The following is a 20785-nucleotide window of genomic DNA, read 5'->3' on the forward strand; positions in this document are numbered from 1 at the left end:
TTTGAGGTGATAATATATATTGATTCGCTCGGTATATACGTAAGTAAATATTTATTCATATATCGTATAAAGGTTTTCTGTACTCAAAATCGTATAATGATATGACATTTTCATTGAAAAAAATCATTTATTATATTAAGACAGTGTTCTTTATTTCTTTCTTTTTCTTTCTCTATATATATACACATATATATATGTAAAGGAGTATGTTGCTTGTTACTACAGAAAGGAAAGTAGATGTAAAATCTGGCACTGGAAAGAATTGAATGGACCTGTTTCCAAGGAATAACAATCGGTATATTACCTAGAAACGTTCCTTTGAAGGCACTTTCGTAAAAATCTTGGCGTATCTCTTGGAAAGCTATTTTCAGAGATATAGGTAGGTACGAACGGTGTATCATCATTGATTTTGCATTTTTCTTTTTATCTTTCTATCTATCTCTATCTCTCTCATTCAGTCAATGTAGTAAATATCTACGTTACTTTGCTTAAAACCTTTCTTCAATCGTCTCGTCATTGAATCTCATTATTCTCTGTCTCTCTCTCTCTTTTTCTTATTGTTTTTCTTTTGCGAGTTAAGTGTTATCATTTCAAATGATATATTAAATCCGTATTTAGATTTTAACTCATTGCATAATATTTGTAAACGTTTAAAAAGCTTCTACGGTTCACAAGGAATTATTATCGATAAAGATTACATTATTCGATTAATAATTCAAACGTAATAGAGAAGAAAGACTAGGCCGATCGATTTCGCTTAGAATATATAATATCGGTTGTCATAACAGCCGTTAGATCGTTCGAAGCACGATGCTTTTGATACTGTTAACCATCATCACGTAACGGAGTAATCGAGTACGTTAACGTTTGGCTCTATGGTTTAATCGATAGTAGTGTACTCTTGATAGATTTAGGGGAATATCGTAAGTGTACTCGAAAAGAGTGTTTTGAACGTTAACGAGATATTAATGAAGCACTCAATACGCAATGTCTCTTACTTATTTACATTTTCGTGATCAAGATCGTTTATAGCTACTGGTGATATTTGTATTAAAGTATATAGGAGATTATTGCGAAAATATTATAGTTGATTCGCTACTAATTTCAATCGTCAGAAACATTTCATAACCCCAATCGAATTCTCTTATTATCGATATCTCGTATCGCCAATATATATGACATTCATGAGTACGAGAGTAGAGAAGAAATGGAGGAACTAGGAGGCGGCTACTAATGGTCACGAGGTGGTGGTGGTAAAGAAGGAGAGGAGAGGAGAGTACAGGTCGTATCCCGATTCAATCTCGATCATACGCGACGACGAACAGAGGCTATGATTTCAACGTCCAATGATGCTTTTACATCGAGATCTCTGAGCTTAAGCACTCGATTACATTCTCGGAATTATGTCCTTCGGAATCGTCCTCGAATTCTCTTCGTGACAGACATTGGCTAAGAATTTGAGTTATTTTGCAATCTCTATCGTCATTTCCTTCCTCAATGAAATCGTTAAACTCGTATAAGTACGTAGGTTCTGATCATATCGTGATATCCTATAATGATTTTGATTTCTTTCTTTATTATAATTGAAACGATTTTGTTATAAGTGCCAAAGAGAATCTTATGAAAGTAGGAAACAGAGAGATCGTGATCCCTACTCTTCCGTTTAATCCAACGGCATTTTTGTTACGTCGTCTATACTATGCGTCGCCTCGTACGATTCATTTTCGAAAGCATCGTTACGAGTAACTCAGCTTGGTGAGTGCGTTACAAAAAGAGATGGAGAGAGAAAGAGAGAAAGAGAGAGAGAGAGAGAGCCACACGATCGCAGATTCAATGTATAACGTCAGCAATCGAGACAGTGATCGAGAGTTCCATCGGCAACGGGTTTGGAATTGCCGATGGAGCCGAATACGAGTCGGTGAATGCGAGAAAGGAGAATCAGCAGAATAGAATTCAATGTGGGAGAAGGGTGGATGACAGGGGTGGTAACGTGGAGCACCAATGGAATGGAGGAGTCGAAGAGGAAGAAAGAGGCAGTGAGAGAGAGAGAGAGAGAGAGAGAGAGAGAGAGAGAGAGAGAGAGCTGGGTGGACGCGATGGGTACCGTCCATGATGGAGGAAAACGGAGTACGAAGGAGGGTGACAAAAATGAATGGCAGAGCCAGGAGTTCGAGCTTTAATGTTCCTTGCACGATGATGTCGAGCTTGAAATGTTTTGCGCAACGAGAAAGATGCTTCGAAGGAAGGACTGATTCCTAGTGCTTTACCTTCGTCTCTTCGTATGTATGTTTGTCTGTATGTATGCATGTATGTCTCTTTCTATTTCTATTTCAATTTCTATTTCTTTTCTTTTCTTTTCTATCTCTTCTGTATATACGTATTATATGTACATATGTATTGTAAGATATGATTTACCGGGGAATTGCTTTGGAGAATCGTATTTCACCGTCGATCGTCCGAAGAGAGAGCTCTGTTTCTTGAAAATATCTATCCAAGAAGACGACTACGACGACGACGACGAATACTACCATGAGGAAGAGGAAGACGAGGACGAATAGAAGTGGCTTCGAGCGAGCGTGCGTCTGCCATAAATCGATAAAAATTATTATTAGACGATATACGCGAAGTTTACTTCACGAAATTGGCCATTTTATCGTCTCTCTCTCTCTCTCTCTCTCTCTCTCTCTCTCTCTCTCTCTCTCTCTCTCTCTCTCTCTCTCTCTATTTTTCTCTCTCTCTTCTTTCTTTTCTCCTTTTTATTTTTTAATATTATCAATCATTGTATTCTTCTCTAATCAACGACATCTTATTTTGTTGTTGACGATTATTTCGATATGTTCCGAGGTTTTATTTGATATATTAAACATTTTATCTGATTATATTAACGTCAAAAGAACATAAAATTCAAAATTTAAACGATATTGTATCAAAAGCTAGGCCGATTCTAGCTTGTTTATACTTTTAAGGGAATCAATCAAATAAAGAGGCTTCTGCAGTTAACAGTGAGAGCGACAGAATGAAAGAGAGAGAAAGAGAGAGAAAGAGAAAGAGAGTGGAAAAATGAGTTCAAAAATTCCATCAAGGATACTAGCGTGACCACGATCGCGCGATGTCAGGCTCGCTAGGAAATGTAATAGCCTGGCAGGCACTTGTATTTGATATAGGAGCATTTGACGTTGACAAAGGGTTGTATTCGATAAAGCTAAGGAGTCACCGATAAAACTATCCAATTTGTCAATTTTTCAATACTCTTAGATGCCAGAACGGAAAGGCGAAATATCGTGGATGTTATATGTTCTTACTCACTCTTTCTCTCTCTCTCTCTCTTTTTCTCTCTTTCTCTCTCTTTATTATTCTCTCAATAGATACCAATCCTTAAACCACAACGGGTTCCAAATAGAAATTATTATACATTGCAATGCGATCTATTAACACGTACGAGTTCCAATATAATTTTTCTTCTTTAATTGTTATCTATTATGTAATAAATTGTTTACGTCGATATTTTTATTTTAAATCACTTCAGAGATACCTATATTCTATTCACTTTGTTGGAGAACACGCAAGGCCAGAGTTAGTTTTCTAATGCGATCGTCCTTTGATTATCGTTCGCATCAAGAACTTATATCCGTAGACGTTCGGGCATGTACCAGAACCCATAACGAAGTTCCCTTTGATCCGTTCCCTTGAAACGAACCCCTATGGTAGCTCTGTATATTAGGCGGTAAATTCGATATAGGCGCGCTAAGTTTTCGCCGACGTGAAACTAGGTCATTGTTTTGCGACAAGAGATATTATTTTTCTCTCTTTCTCTCTCTCTTTCTCTCTCTCTCTCTCTCTCTCTCTCTCTGTTTATATATATATACCTTCTCTCCCTTTCTCTGTTTATCTCTTCTTCTCTCGAAGGATCACTCGATACGAACTTTTGAAAAATATTTCTATGCAAACCTGGCACCCGCATCTTTCTCGACTTTCTCCTTTTTCTTAACGCGTTCGAATAAGCTTATCGAACATGATAGATCCACGGCGAAAAATATTTATATATACTTAAGAATATAGAACGAAAATTTTTCTTTTTTTTTCTTTTCTTGTTTTCCTTTTTTTTTCTAGAACTAGAAAATCACATATCTTTTTAATACTAAATATCGTAATTTGTTGGTATAAATCAAGTATCTTTAGTATTAACGCTTTGTGTTGGGATAAAGCGTTAGGGTTACTTACTACTTGTTTGTTACTTCGATCAAGTTTCACAACGTCCATTCCGTCGTAAGTGGTACGGCAGGAAAGACAAAAGTTCGATGGGAACTCGATGTGAGCACACGCACGGTACTTGAGAAGTAATCCTTTCTAGACGTTGGGTATCACCGATAGGAATTAGTAGAGGGATCGACGACGACACCGTACTATCCGGACGCGTTAACGCTCTCAGAAATGGTTTCGTGATGGAGCTAGAGATGCGCTTTGTGTATGTTTGTTAGAGTATATACGTATATACGTATGCGTTAGAGAGAGAGAGAGAGAGAGAGAGAGAGAGAGAGAGAAGATAGGGATAGGAATAGAGATAGAGTAGAGGAGTACCGCATTATACATTGGTACTTGCTTTGTAGGAGCGTTAGTGTCGAGCGAGTAGGAACCGCTTAAATTGCATTTTAGCGCTGGAGGAGTATCGCGGACGTTAATCGAGCTTATCGGTTTTGCACTCGGCAATGTACCTACGCAATGTCGATCGGTTTTAACGTCTGCAAAAGCCGATAGTAATGCGTAATGCGGGTTTCCCCCAACGTTCGGTCTTGTAACGCACGCGTTAATACTGCTATCTACCGCTTGTAACTGCTCTCTCTCTCTCGGCTACTCTCTTTCCCTCTTTGTCCTTTCTCTTTCTCGGTTGGTTGCTATCTAATTCGTTGGTTGGCTAGCCAGTTGGCTGTTTGGTCGGTCGGTTGGTTGGTGGTGGAATAGGTAGCTAGGTAGTAAGGTAGGTAGGTAGGTAGAAATGTTCGCTTGGAGGATGCACACACGTAATGATCACGACGTAAGGACAACCCAGGGCTTTGGTATTAACCGTCTAGCTCTTCTCGGTGCTTACGAGAAATACAGGTACTACTGGCTTGGTTCTAACACTTAGAAAGTTAGTAACGTAACGTAGGAACCACGACATGGATATAGTGTTATGGCTTACCGTCAACACCAAATGTTAACCACCTACAATTGTTTTTATACTTTTCTGTAGATTTCATTCGAAGAAAATTGTTTCTTTTAAATATCACGGTTAGGATCATCGTGTGTTTTCTTTATTTTTTCTCTTTTCTTTTATTTTTATTTTTCTTTTTCTTTTTCTTTTTTTTCCATACGCGTTGAAAGAAAAGTTTGTAATTCTTTCGTAGATTTAAGGTTTTGCCTTTTACGATTTATCGGCTATGTGACTGTGATGTGTCCGTGAAGTTAACAAAATAGCTAGATACGTTAACATCCATTACGCGTTTCACAGTAGCACGAATCCGTCGTTCGTCTTGACGTCGGTCGGAAATACGAGATAGTAGAACGTATGAAAAACATCCATGGATATTTTCGTTAGTCGTCGCGTGCTTAATGGTCCCGGATTACGAGCTTAGAAAATGGTTACGCTCGCGGTAATGTACCCCACTCTTATTTATTGTAATCGCATGCCAGGGCACATAGCTTTGGGTTTGTGTATTCCATTACTCCCCCGCTCATGAAGCGTTGCCGTGAGAATATGGAAAGTGGAAATTAATGTTCCGAAGCACGCCTTAAAACTTGCGAATTTATTACGGGGTGAAGACGTGTTATAGATTTATAGCTGCGTGTGTGTATACATACATATGTATGTATGTATGTATGTAAGTATGTATTTGTCATGTTTAGTTTTATGTAGTCGTTATAAATCGTGTCGATCAAGTTCAATACTTTTTGTTCTTGTTTCTTCGTCCTTTCGAATAAGAAGAACAAAGTCGGGACGAATGAACGTATCGCCTGAAAGAGAGAGAGAGAGGGGGTGGAGGACGATGACAAAAAAGAAACACTCTGTACAAAAGGGAGGCATAAACAGGAGAGAAGAGCAGTATAACTTTGGTCGTCGGACGTGTCACGTTTCATGTGTCTTTCTTGATATTAAATATATATATATTATTTTTGGGGTAAGAAAGTATATCTCTCTCGAGAAATTTCATTCTTTTTGATTTCTTATATCGCGTTGTCGGCAATGACGTCTTTAATGAAACCGATTCTACGAAAGAAAAAAAGGAGAAAAAGAAAAAAAAAGGAAAAAGAAACAAAAAAGAAAGGCGAAAAGAAGAAAAGAAAAGAAGAAGAACAAACAAAAAGTTAATTTCTTTATCTCACGATATGACAGGTAGTATAGCAATTTGTAAAAGGCTCAAGGGGATCGTCGTGTCTCGAAAATTGTTCGTAGTTATAATTAATTTAGGCAAAAAGTTGCAAATTAATTTTCATCCGGAAGGTTAACGTTGTAAAGTGAAGAAATGCTAGGGAGAGAGAGATAGAGAGAGAGAGAGAGAGAGAGAGAGAGAGAGAAAGAAAGAAAGATATAAGGAGAGAAGACGAGAACGTTTTATCAAGAGAACAACCGAACGTTAAACTAGCTGCGTTTGCTAAGAGCTTATTCGCCAGGTACCGCGGAAGTTTATTACGGTTAACAATTTTGTTTAGCCAAGCTGATACAGGAAGAAGATGACGGAAAAGTTACTGCGAGTTGTTTGGCCTAGAACATGAAAATGAGGTGACTGCTTCGATTGAATTAACGACTGACGTTAACTCCCTATACCAAAGGGTTTAAAGTCGTCAACACTTACACACGATCTTCGAGGTTGAGAACGTTCTAATGACATTTCATATTTGTGAAAGTGAAAAATCAGAACTGTATTAACTAAGTACTCATTGTGTGTTTGCTCTTAAGAAAAATCTATTTAATAAATATCGCTAATTAATAGGTAGATATATACATTTTCGATATCGTCAAAATGGTTATATAAAGAAATATTTTTTAAAATGATATATATCTAAAGGAAAAAAAAGATTTTGATTAAGAGATTTACATTTTTGTATCTTTTTCAAACAACGAGGTACCTTTTCAAAAGAGACAATTAAACGAAATGAGTGTTTTCTCTTGATAGTTTTTTCCTCTTCCTCTCTCTTTCCGTATGTATATATATATACATATATATATATATTTATATATATATATATATTTATATATATATATATATGTGTGTATATAAATGCACAAATATATAATACATATATATATTATATATTTGTGTATAATATGCAAATATTACATACTAACGTTTGAATCTTCTCTGTAGGTATATCAAGTACGCACCATCGAAATCGTTCGAACGGATTACGAAAAATAACGAGTCAATACTTTTGACTCGAATATTTTTCTACCTATCCATACACGTACACACAAATACATACATATAGATAAATATTATATATATAACGACGAAAAATAACGAGAGTCAATATTTTTGACTTGAATATTTTTTTTCTATCTACGCATGAGCGTACGTGCGCGCAAACACACGCACGCGTAGACATATATACGACGACATACATATATAGACATATATACGACGACATACATATATAGACATATATACGACGACATACATATATAGACATATATATATAGGACGATTTAAATTATAATATTATTGAATTTAATTGTAGATATTTCAGAGAAATTTTCTAACGTGCACTAATGATGATATTTGCAGGTTCGCGAAGACGAGGAAAAAAAGGGGATTGTGAACTAGCAAGGACGACGACAATGAGGAGTAAGAAGTGAAGGATCACGAGGGTGAGAAAAGAGGAGAGTGCAAGCCTACTGCATCGGTGGAGTGTTCGAGTCACAGGAAGTGCTCTGAAGAGAGAAAAAAAGAGGGAGAGAGAGAAAGAAAGAGAGGGGGAGAGACAGAGAGAGAGAGAAAGAGAGACAGTAAGAGAGAGACAAAGAAAGAGAAAGAGACAGAGAGATAGAGAGAGAGAGAGAAAAAGGAGATTGTTGAAAGAGTTGACTGACGAAAAGTGGTGGTGGGTGTTAGTGGGGTGAGAAGGGGGAGGGTGGATTGGGGAGAAACTGGAGGGTAGTCTCGCAAAAGTGAAGGAAAAGTGAGAGGGCGAAGAGGGACGCGAAGAGTTATTCCATTTTCTTCTATTCCTTCGCTCTAGTTGTGCTGGGTGTAAAAAAAAAGAAGAGAGAAAGAAAAAAGATAGAAAAGAAGAAAGAAAGAAAGAAAGATAACGAAAGAAAATTCGAAAAGGCGAAGAAGTCGTGTCGGGGTCACGGACGACGACGCCGACGCGTTGGACCGACTACGTCGAGATGCCACCAGATGAGATGGCCGTCTCCGTCGTTCTCTCGTTTCTTCTCACCCTTTTCCTCGTCCCTTGTCGTGCGAGGATAACCAATCAGGAGATTGGTAAGTACCATAACGATGAACATTTTACGTTATTACGTTCTTTCATACGTATCTTTTTTTCTTTTATCTTTTTTATATGCGATTTTTTAAAAATCTTTTTTTATCTCTTTTTCAATCTTGGCGATTATACAGCAATATCTTACACATATTTACCACTATAAATCTCGAATATATCTATCTATATACTTTTGTTACATGTATGCGTATATACGTGTATAAATATATATATATATATATATATATATATATATATATATATATATATATATATATATATGTTGTATCTATATATTCACATAGCATTAGAAGAGATATCTACATACTGAAAGTTCAACGAACGTGCGAATATTATTTTTCACCGGGTATCGTGCATAATATTTTTTAATATCTTCGCCAACCGGTAGAGAAATAAGCCGGATGCTACGTGCGTTTCGGCTGGTATTATGGGATTACATTCGCATAGGTATATATATATATATATATATATATATATATATATATACCTATGCAATGTATATATGAGCACACACACACATACACACACAGATATATATACACTGCAGTCTAGTAACACATTCAATCATTCTCGAATAATGCACTATTTACTGTTCACACGAGTGTTAATCAATGCATCGAAAGAACGAAAAACAAGTAAATAAATAAAACATAAAGAACAAAGGAATGATATTTTTGCGAAGATTATCTTTATGTAATATTCTTATCTCTTAAAACAGTGCGTTGGAGTTCGTTATACAATTGGTTGGTTGGTCGATTTTGTCTATGATAAATGTTGATTGTCAAATCGACTAATAACTAGCTTGAAAACATGAACGGTATACACGTAGTTAGAACATCCTAACGAATCTCGATTACCATTCGAAATCGTTCGAATGAGTCGTAAACAATCGAATAAAAAACATCCCTATCTAGGGTTTTCGTACGAGTATATTATATACATTTATATACATATCTATATATGTGTATATAATATATATATATAAATGTATATAATATGTATGTATATACGTATATGTATATACATATATACACATATACATACATTTGTTTTCGGTCGGTTTTCACTTTGCGGCGGGCGGACGTTGCTTTGTTTGCGAGATGAAAAAGTTGATACGAAAAAATGTTTCCCTTCCTCCTCAAACCCTCTACTCATCTCCCTGCTTTCCTCCCTTCTTCCCTCTTTCCGCCAACTTGAATAAAGCGTGTCCGCGTAGAGCGAACGTTACGAACCGATACGAAGCGTATAGCAACTTGATAATACGTACAGTTGGCGATCCAATCAAGTCGATATTGAACTTTTTCGATTGTACAACTCTTATCGATGAGGGAAACTTGCCGGATTTTCAATAGATCGTGTACTGGACTCTTAATGACGGATTTGAGCGCCACGTTTGTTACGAATCATCGACAATTAGATATTTCTGATCGCGATTTTAATTACGTTTGATTATTATATATATCGTAACGTAAATCGAATCTTTTTTTCTTCCTATTTCTTATTTTATTGGATGCATAACGATCGGGCAAATATATCGAATTTTTCGATTACGATTCATATACTTTTACGTATATGGAGGATGATGTAGATAATCGAGAAAAGAAAAATCGAATGTAAAAGGCGACGAGTTCGTACGTTCGTTCGCTCGAGTTTCACATTTCGAAGTGGAGAGAAGCTCAAGCTCAAACCTTTTTCTTTCCTTCATCAAAGTTACACTGGTCTGGGAGTTAAAGCGAGTTAAAGGTAGGTTCGCTCTTGACCCGAGAGAGCGGTTTGTCCTAACGTCGTAGTCATCGTATAGTCGTACTAGTAGTAGTCGTAGTCTTCGTAGTACTAGTCGTCGTTTACCGTGGCGGACAAATTAGTTTCGCGTTGCCGAGCTCACGTAGCAATCTCTATGCCATTAGATCTCACGAACGGCGTCGTGCATCTTCCAAAATCTTATCAGCGACGAGCTGTGCATGACCTTTGACCAGACGACCCCTTATCTTTTTTTATCTTTCAAAAACAAAAGAAAAAGAATAACTCAGCCAAAAATTTTATAATGTGTCGTTTGTTAGTTAATAATTATTAGATATTATTCAATCGGGCGATTTCGAAAAAAAATATTTTACGATATTATATGGAATTTAATTAATCGAAAACAAAAAGAACATTCCACAGAATCGTTATGAAAGCTACGTGCTTGGAAGTTCGACCCTTGTCAAACAAATCTCCGTTTCTATGAGCGACTATGTCATATTGGATGAGTTCGAGCGTGCTCTTATGTACCTACGTACGTACGTATGTACGTACAAGTGCAACGCGTAAACAGGTCAAACGCCTCCTATTTCTCCGTCTTTCGGTGTACGTGCAAGAGACGAAATTACGCCACCTTTGACGGCAGCCGATGGAGTTTTTGTCCCGTCGACGTTTAAATTCCCGCGTACCCGAGATAAATTTTGGTGAGTCTTTAATAGGAATACGACATAAATAGGAGAGAGAGAGAGAGAGAGAGGGAGAGAGAGAGAGAAAGAGAGAGAGAGAGAAAGATCGTTCTAAGTCGAGGACAACTTTAGCGAATGAAAATTTTAATAGGAACTTTGGGTATTAAAATTCCCTATCGGCGATAAGCGTTTAACTAGTAAATGAGAAGTTGCATAAACTGGGGGAAAAATGGCTTTAATAGGATCAAACGAAAGAGCGAACGTGAAAGAGAGAGAGAAAGAGAGAGAGAGAGAGAGAGAGAGAGAGAGAGAGAGAGAGAGAGAGAGAAAGAGAGAGAGAGAGAGAGAGAGAGAGAGAGAGAGAGAGAGAGAGAGAGATAAAGAGAATATGAGAAAGACGGAAAAGAAAGAAAAAATATAAGGTGTTTCAAAACGATACGATAGATAAAAAATGATTATTTTTTTGTTTCTTTTTTTCTCATAAATAATTTCAAGTCGTATTTTTAAAATAGCAATTAGAAGAAATGAATGATGAAAGGTTATGTTTGCATTGTTAAAAAATGGATTAGGAAAGAACAAAGGAGAAGAGATATCTACTTACGTGGCAGCGTAACAGAGAATCACGAGAACGGGAATTAATCGCGGCAGTTCTTTAGTCTGCGGAAAACGCGCCTGGCGGATCTTAAATTAAGCTAAATTGAATCGGTTGCCGCACGCTTGCGCGTGTACGTGAACGATAAATCCATCAACCAGCAGGTAGGATAGCAGAGTTCACTCTTGCGCAAACATACACATACACACGAGAGCATATATACCATATATACCTATATAAAGACATAGAAAGCGCGTGGTCGAAGAGAATATAGGAACATACGAGGTGATTCGGCTTCGATGAGGCCGTTGAATTCAGAGCTCGACGAATAGGGAAATCCGCGAGCTTTTTGATCCCCAGATGCAGTTAGGATTTTGCGAGGGATGACCTTCGTGAATCTAATTCGCGAGTTCTTATCGGTCCCTTCATTTTTTACTTTATTTCACATTCGATTATCATCTTATCGATAATTTCGTCGTATATACCTACTATATATCATTTATGAGAATAGTTATCAACCTAACCGAAGCATTTTCTTTTTATATCGAATAGTTCATCTAACGAGGATAACCAATCAACGAGTAAATATTATAAATAGGTTCTTGATCACTTCTTCGTAGAAATCATTTATTATATTTGTTTTTATCATTATTGTACCCTTTTTTCTTCTTCTTTAATATAGTTCATATAATGAGGTAAACAATATAATCGATGATATATCTTTAAATACGGAGTCTTTTCAACGCTTTTTTGTCTCGTATATCAACAAATGGACAATTAAGGATCGTAGCGTTATGTTTTATTTAATATCGAACGTGGAACGGAAGTAATTACGGTTTCTCGAAGCGTAAAACCAGAAGGCTCCTAGCGATGTTGGCGATGATGGTGCTGGCGGAGAGTAACGATGATGTTGAAGGAGAATCCCGCGAGGGAAGCTAAGAGGGAAGTCAAAAGGGAAGCCAACGGTACGGTAAAGAAAAGTAGACCGAGAAAGTGGTTAAACCTCGTGGAGTTTGCCTCGTGGATCAGACCGTTTCGATAATTAAGATTAAATTAAAATTAGACTACTTTGCGCGGGAAGGGGAGGCGGGAGGAGAACAGAAGGGGGTGAAGGGGGAGGAAAAAGGAGAAGTTGTTTGCGTCGGTGTTTCATTCAGACCAAAAAGAAAATCTTGCCTTTAGTTTTCTCGCTTTTAGAAAGTCCAAAGAGTTCGTCCTGTCTCTTCCGGATGCTCGGAAATCAATGGTCTTTGTAAAATGATCTCTTTCTCTATCCTTTAAATTTATTTCAAACGCTTCGTAAATATTATTAACCGAGAAGAGACGAACAATTAAACAATACGTTTTGAAAAATATTTCGCGTATCTTAAGAATTCTTAAACCGAATTAACGTACATATTTGAAAAAGTTCTTTTATTATTAAACGTTGATAAGGAGGCAAATAAGGAGAAAAACAGAAAAAGAAAAAGAAAAAGTCTAACTAATAAAAAGTTATATCCTACGACGGGAAACAACTCGCAGCGGTTTCGTTTTAAGAGCATACGTTTGATCACATCGATTTCCTTGTACGTTTACCGGAAAGAGAGAACTTTTCGAATTTGATTACGCGAGCTAGATACACTTTTTCTCTCTTTCTCTCTCTCTTTCTCTCTCTCTCTCTCTCTCTCTCTCTCTCTCTCTCTCTCTCTCTCTCTCTCTCTCTTTATCTTTTCTTGACATCTTGAAATATGCGTCAAGATGCATTATTCGCTGGTACATCGGATTCGTGGGAAAAGTTTCTGATGTTGGAATATCCCGAGGGAGAAGCTCCACGTGAGCGGGAAAAGACGTGCCGTCAAAGTGACTATAGGTTGTGTGTGTGTGTGTGTATGTGTATGTACATATATATATATATATATATATATATATATATATATATATATATATACACATCTTTCTCTCCCCCTTATGGAAAGTGGGTAAAGACGGTTAATTTATATACAGAAATTACAGGTTTTGATACATATTTCATGAATGAGAGTTGGAGACATAGTGCTAATGTTTTTCTCCAATATCAAATAAAATTTGTGAAATATTTATAATATTTATGATAATGATAATGATAATAATAATAATAATAATAATAATAATAATAATAATAATAGTAATAATAATAATAATAATAATAATAATAATAATAATAATAATAATAATAATAATGCCCGGAAGCAATAGGATCTATGGTAGAATTAGTTTACTCGGAATCAAAAGCTTTTCTTCTCTCGCGCAGTTTTTATATAAATAAAAAAATATGCCGCAGGTAGAAACTTACACGAAGAGACTCTTTAATTATCCAGAAATCCCATGTTATATAACGTCGTAAGTTGATAATATATAGTTCGACCTTTAAGTCACGTTATTTTAAATAGATGAATCCGTTTGCATAACTTATTCGTACTATTTTCATTTGGTATTTGTTTGTTCCTAAGGGAATAGATAGAAAATGCTTTTGATCTCTCTGTGAGTGAGGTTTGAGAATGTAAGTGATGTAAGCGAGAAGATGAAACCATTAGGGAACGAACTCGTTCGAGAGCCGTGCAACGAGAGAGCTTCGAGATGATGTCACACAACGACGACGTTATTTTCTAATAAGATCGGACTTCATTGTTACAAAGCTACGTCACTCTTAAGACGTCGCCGATTCATTTCTAGAACCGTTTTCGAGTTTCGTACGGGGTCGGAGATAACTTTCGATGCTTATTGTTAGTAACGACACAACAATAACAATAACCGAGGAATACGACGAAAGGAGACGATGACGACAACGTAGACGACGTAGATGACCTAGACGACGTAGACGACGTAGAAGACGTAGAAGACGTAGAAGTCGATTTCAAGAGAACAATGACTCGTTTCGAATTCTCGTTAGCATTAGCATTGACAGAGAACGCAATTCTTTCTGCCGTTTTGATGTCTATACGAAAAAGAAGAAAGAAAAAAAAACTATAAAATGAGAAAGGAAATAAAACAAAAGAAAAAGAAAAAAAGAGATACTGATTATTCAAAAGTAATTTCGTTGGTCATTTGGCAAGTTGCTCGAATCCCTTTGGCACCCGAGTTCTTAGTATGTGCGCATTTTATTTAGATTTTTTATTTTTTTATTAGAAAAGCTATCTGCTTCTCTCTTTATAGATCGTAATTATGTTAATAAGAGCAATTAAAAGTACGATCGAACATACAGAAGGAAGCTTGAATGATATCGTTCCTTTTCGAATTGATTACGTTCGAGTAATAATTGGTTTTCGTAACAGGAGATAATATATTTTTCATTTAATTAAACAAATTGCAAACAGATCTATCGTGTTGAATCTTAATACTAAAATATAAAAAGAATGGTCGGGGTATTAAAGTTTCTAGGTGAAAATCAATTACTCTTTTTCGAGAATTTCTTAGATTAATTTTCTTTTCAGATTGAAAAAGTACAGACGTAGAAGAACTTTTGGCTTGCCCTGTATAAACATATTTAAACTTTTACGTGGTTAAGTACTACAGATATATGATAAAAACAGGAATTTTGTTCGCAATTAACGAGGTTGAATTTTTATTTTATAGCGTCCTTTTAGAAAATTTTTTACGAACTTTACGACGATAATTGCGATCTCGTACGTATTATTTAACATAAAAATTTATTTTCATTCCATCTCGGATATAGGAATATATTTTACGAAAGGAGTCGATAATGAAAGAGAAGTAATACACCATTTTCATCGTTGGAACGAACTTTCTTTTTCTCTTTATTTCTCTCTCTCTCTCTCTCTCTCTCTCTCTCTCTCTCTCCTTTTCCTTCTTTTTTCTCTTTTTTTCTTTTATTTCTTTCTTTTTTTTTCTTTTTTCTCTTTTTTTTCTTTTATTTCTTTCTTTTTTTTTTTCTTTTTTCAACTACCATATAAAATTCTTTCGTATTCTCGAGCGGGATGAAGTCGACCAAGAAGAGAGAAACGGACTCTCCTCGAGGAAAGCTCTCGAGGTGTAGGAAGAGCAGCAGTCAGTGGCCACTCGCGTAGTTAACAATTTATCTGCGTTCGCCGCACTTGAACTTTTATCCTTTGTCTCCGTCTAATCCTTTAATTACGCGTCTCTTCGTCCGTTGTAAAAAATATCGCGTTCATACTAGCCAAGCAACCCTTTTCTTTACTCTCTTCATTATCACTCTCACTCCCTTCCTCTTTCTCTCTCTTTTTTTATCTATCTATCTATCTTTCTACCTATATATTTATCTCTATATCTTCTTCTCTTCCTCTCTATCTCAGGTACTTCGATGCATTCGTACAAGTGATTACAACATCGCAAACAACTTCACGTAATTTTATTCTTCTACGATATACTACGATATACGTAGATATTTCATCGAATGATTATTTATTACCGCTTACACGAGCATCGAGAGCGTAGATTTGATTTTTATCTGCTTATATATCATGTCGCATCCGTCAAGAGATTGCATTATACTATTGCGTATATATGTGTGTCTATATGCGAAAAAACGATCATGACGATGATTTACGAGAATTTGTGTATTAATTTACACAAAAAAATGTTTACTAAGTAGTAATAATAATAATAATAATAATAATAATAATAATAATAATAATAATAATAATAATAATAATAATAATAACGATAATAATAATGATAATAAGAATAGATAATAGTAGGAATAGTTAAGCTCATTGAAGTTTTAACGAGCTCACAATGAGAGCTCTCCTGTTCGATGAAAAGCTGTCGTTTTCGTTTTCGTCGTCGTCGTCGTCGTCGTCGTCATTGAAGAGAAAGAGTCACGTCGAACGTTACGAAGAGAAACGTCTATTATCTGTACGGAAGTGGATAGACGCGTTCAATACGAGTAATCGACGCTACTCCATTTATTTTGCTAGTAGTCAACGGTTAAGCTCGATTTTTCTTTTTAAATACACGATCTTGGAATATTTTAATCTATATATGTATGCTTTTTTGGGAAAAGTAATTTTTCAAAAAGAAAACAAAAGAAAAGAGGAAGAAAAATAAAAACAAGGAGAAGAAACAAGAATAGGAGAAGAAGAAAAAAGTAACTAAAACTAGTCATAGTCGAACAAAAATCGATCAATCGAATATAAATTTTATTGCAACTTTTTATCATGGAACACGTGCTTGATTGTGGAATCAACAAATCGTAACTCACATGACTTTACTTTTTGTATTTCACTGAGAGTCCAGCGTGTAGTTAAGTCGCCTGAAAATTGTTCATATGTTCGTTGAGTTCAACTTTTATCTTTTTCTTTCTAATTTATTGTTTGTGTTTGTGTGTGTATTCTATATATAAATGTATTTATAGTATATATATGATTATATATACACAAACTATCCCACTGTATATATACATATGTATATATGTATTGTCTTTTTTTAGATTTGTAATTATTGTTCGAGATAAGTTTGTTTCTGTTTTCACTTACAGCGTCTATCCTACTACAATAAGCGTTATTTTCCTTTTCTCTCTGTCTCTCTCTCTCTCTCTCTCTCTTTTTCTCCTTCTCTTTCTCTTTCTCTTTCTCTATTTCACTTATAGGTATGTTCCATTTATATCTCTTCGTTTGGTATACCAGTACTATGCGGTAAGCAGCTTCTGGAGAATTTTTCAGAAAATTTTTCGCGACAAGTTGGACGCGTTTTCACCTTTAAATATTACTCTCTGTCATCCAAATTCCTGTATTTTCTCGAGCGCGAAAAATATGCGGCGCGTATACCGAACCGACGGTGGTGGTACCGTCGATATCGATTTCTCGTTTGATATCACTGATAGTATCTTTTATATAAATTTTCTTTGAAAGAATACAGGAACACATGAAATTTATATATATATTTTTTTATTTTTAATTTTATTGCTTTTCGTCAATTCCGTTGTGGTAGTCGTCATTGTTGTTATTATTGTTTCGATAGTAGCGATAGTTATTTAGCAGTAAACATTAACGATACGATAAATATCGAAGAGAGAAAATATTTACTTTAGAAAGTCGACGCACTATTAGAAAATGGGCACCATTAACGAGCTCTTACGACAGATGTTTCCTATTAATAAATAAATACATCTTAATGAGAAAGTACTTAAATGGATTATAAGTTGTTTCGTACTGACTAGTAGGAAACGTATAGAGATACTTTTAATCGATCGAACAGACAAACGAACTAACGAACAAATGAACAAACGAACGAACGAACGGTGAGAAGTTTCGGGACGAATTAGTGTATACCGTATTATCGCATTGTCAGGGCAAAGCAAAATTAGCTGAATACGGCGAACGGACGGCGGTGTTATTATAACGATCGTCCGGCACCGGCTTTTAATCGAACTTTAGATTGAAATCGAGAAACAGCCCCTTCCCGCCCACCTCCTCCCAAAACGCTCGCCTCGCATTGTCGCACGTTCGATAATAAAACGAGTTATGCGTAGAGCTAGTAGTAGATATAGTTTGCACGTTAATTCGCTATCGCGCAAGTCTCCGTGTCGAATATCGAAGCGGAAACGCAAATGCGAAATCGACTCGTGAGTTCAACCTCTGCCCCTCTTTCCCTCTTTTCTCTCCTCTCCTCTCTTCTCCTCTTCGCTCTGCTCTGCTCTTCTATTCTCTCATGTTCCAACCGTATCCACAGCAAGTAGAAATGGCGCCAGTGCGTCACGCAGTTACTCCAATCGAATCGGATAACACAATGCACGGATATAAATTAAACGCTCGTAAGTTCCTGATGCATACGCCGGGGCTAGCATAAAGAAACGGTGGAGATAAACGTTTATGACGCGACGCCGCTAGCACCGGCAGGCCGTTAATGGAATCGTTAATCCGTATATTCTCGCGACTATGAGCCATATAGCGGTACGAATACGAGAGTTATACGCGAGCTTTAACGCGTTAAATGCTTCTACTGCGATAATACGCGAAAGTCCCTTGGGTTGTCAAGTTCCTTTTTCTTTTTCTTTTTTTATTTTCTTTTTCCTTTAAATTTACAATATCATTTCTCATTTCATAAGCTTTTAGGTACCGCACAGATCTGCTATATTTTTATTGAAGTATGAGAAAACGAACAATATGTGTATAATATGGGAAATCGTTTTTTTCTTTCTCCTTTTTTTTCCAAAAAGACGAAGGGACAAAAAATAAATAAATAAAAGAAGAAATATCCACGTCCTTTATTTCGGAAGATTTCTTCGGAAAACTCTCGTGTTATTTCTTTCGACAGAATAGCACGGATCGCTGGACCAGCTTTCCCTCCTCTCTCTTTCTCTCTCTCTCTCTCCCTCTCTCTCGCCTATTTATCTGAGAATCCCAAGACAACTTTTTGGTTGATCAACGCTTGGCAAACGGTCAAACGAGTTCTCTCTCTCTTTCTTTCTCTCTCCATGGATGTGTCCGCGAGTTGTTAAGCCCATTACGACGTTACTGTACTCTGAACGCGGGACGTTTCGCGTTTCGTTTTTGCGTTGTACAACTTGTGACAAGTAACGATTTTCTAGCTATCATTCTTTCTTCCTCTTTATATTCGTGTTACTTACAACATTCGTTATTGTACAAAAAATTCGTTTGATCCGTTTGATCCCTTTAAAGATCGTTTTAATCCGACCCTTATACGTTTATGATTATGATCCATAAAATATATATTTTACACAGTTGCATTATATTTAATTGATGTAAGTAATCCGAAAATGATAATTAATTTATTATCGTATTATCTACGTATAGTATATGTTTTTCTCTTTTTTCCCCTTTTTTCATTTATAAAATTTGATAAAATTTCTATTAGATGATTGATGCGAATAATTAATAAAAGATAATGAGTTTATCGATCCATAAATTCTGTAATATATATAATAATAATAGTAATTTAAATAGATAACATTAATCGTGATTTTCGTGGCGCTCATGAAACTATTTCGCTTCTTAACCAAAATTCTATTTTCCTTCGTCTTCTTAGTCTCACTCGAGAGGACGAAGTATTCGAGGTATGCAGTCGATATATATCGTTCTCTTTTCACCAAGGTGCGAGAGACGTATCTATCCGGAAGGGAAGGTATAAGATGAAATTCTAATCTCTTTTGTGTCGTATACTAATATCTTTTATCTGTTTCTATGGATGTGAATGCGAATGCGTTTACGTAAGTATATACGTATATACGTATATCTATACGTTCGTAGATATTTAAATGCTCGAAGAGGTTTCCTTTTCGTTTATCAACGCCCGTTCCGCGCGATATTCTTTTCTCTTTATGTTTTTTCTTTATTTCTATTTTTTTCTTATGCTTATTCGACGCGTGACTGCAAAAGGAGATACAAATGTTGTTGCGTCGTCGAGCGTGTCAGCATTGTAAGTGAGTTTTCTACTTGATCGCATCGATTGTATCGAGCGAGAATTTGCTCCTTAAGAGAAGTGAGAGGAGAGAGAGACAGAGAGATAGAGAGGCAGATAGAGAGAAAGGGGTTGAAGGGAGAGAAAGAAATAGAAAGAAAGAGAGAGTTAGGAGTTTTTCGTTGCTTTTACAGTTTGTATGTCTCTCTTACACACCTATACTCTCATAAACGTGTATGTATTTGTCTATGGTTATGTACATATCTCTCCCACTGATTCACTCACTCGGAAAACGTCGTTACAAATTTTTTTCCATTGAGGACAAAAAGTGCTCTCTCTCTCTTTCTTTCTCTCTCCATCTCTCTGTCGTTCTCTTCGCCGTAGTCGCTTCCAGGACGCACAATCGTTCGTTCCGTCCGGCAATGCTCCGCTTTTCCACTTGGTATTCGCCGTTGCCAGCTTAAATTGCATCACACACGTCATTAAACGTTAAGCACACGGAAGAGAAAAATTATACAAATTTTCTCTCTCTCTCTCTCTCTCTCTGTCTTTCTATCTTTTTTCTACTCTCCTTTTCTCTTTCGTTACCGTTCGCTTTTCAGTTCTGTTTACTTGTTTATTTATTTATCCTTTTCTTTTTTCTTTTTTTTTTCGTTCATTCCCATACACACAACGCACAAGTTTAATCTTTGTTAGAATTGCAATAACGAGATTCTTTGTGATTTGACGAGTTTCCTTTTTTTCCCCTTTTCAGTTGATAACGTTGATGATTACATCCGTTCTTCGTACTTTATAAAAAAAATATACATGTATCTACATGTAAATATATATGTATCTAATCGCGTATCTAGGGAATCGCGAATAAATAGAGATAATCGAGGTATTCGTTAGACTGTATGATTTTACTTTGTTAATGATCGCCCACACCAAT

General features: G+C 36.1%; 1 protein-coding gene across 3 annotated transcripts in view; it reads left to right on the plus strand.

Annotated features, from left to right (window-relative positions):
• The window catches only part of LOC124425098 (hemicentin-2-like), a 254868-nt gene that overhangs the window by 4923 nt on the left and 229160 nt on the right, over positions 1 to 20785 (plus strand). For all 3 annotated transcript variants that reach the window (XM_046964954.1, XM_046964955.1, XM_046964956.1), the window contains exon 2: positions 7761 to 8465. In XM_046964954.1, the coding sequence (XP_046820910.1) occupies positions 8369 to 8465 (97 nt within the window). In that variant the 5' untranslated portion in view covers positions 7761 to 8368. The remainder of the gene's footprint in view (positions 1 to 7760; positions 8466 to 20785) is intronic.

This window comes from Vespa crabro, chromosome 6 (genome assembly GCF_910589235.1).
Source record: "Vespa crabro chromosome 6, iyVesCrab1.2, whole genome shotgun sequence".
Lineage (NCBI taxonomy): Eukaryota > Metazoa > Arthropoda > Insecta > Hymenoptera > Vespidae > Vespa > Vespa crabro.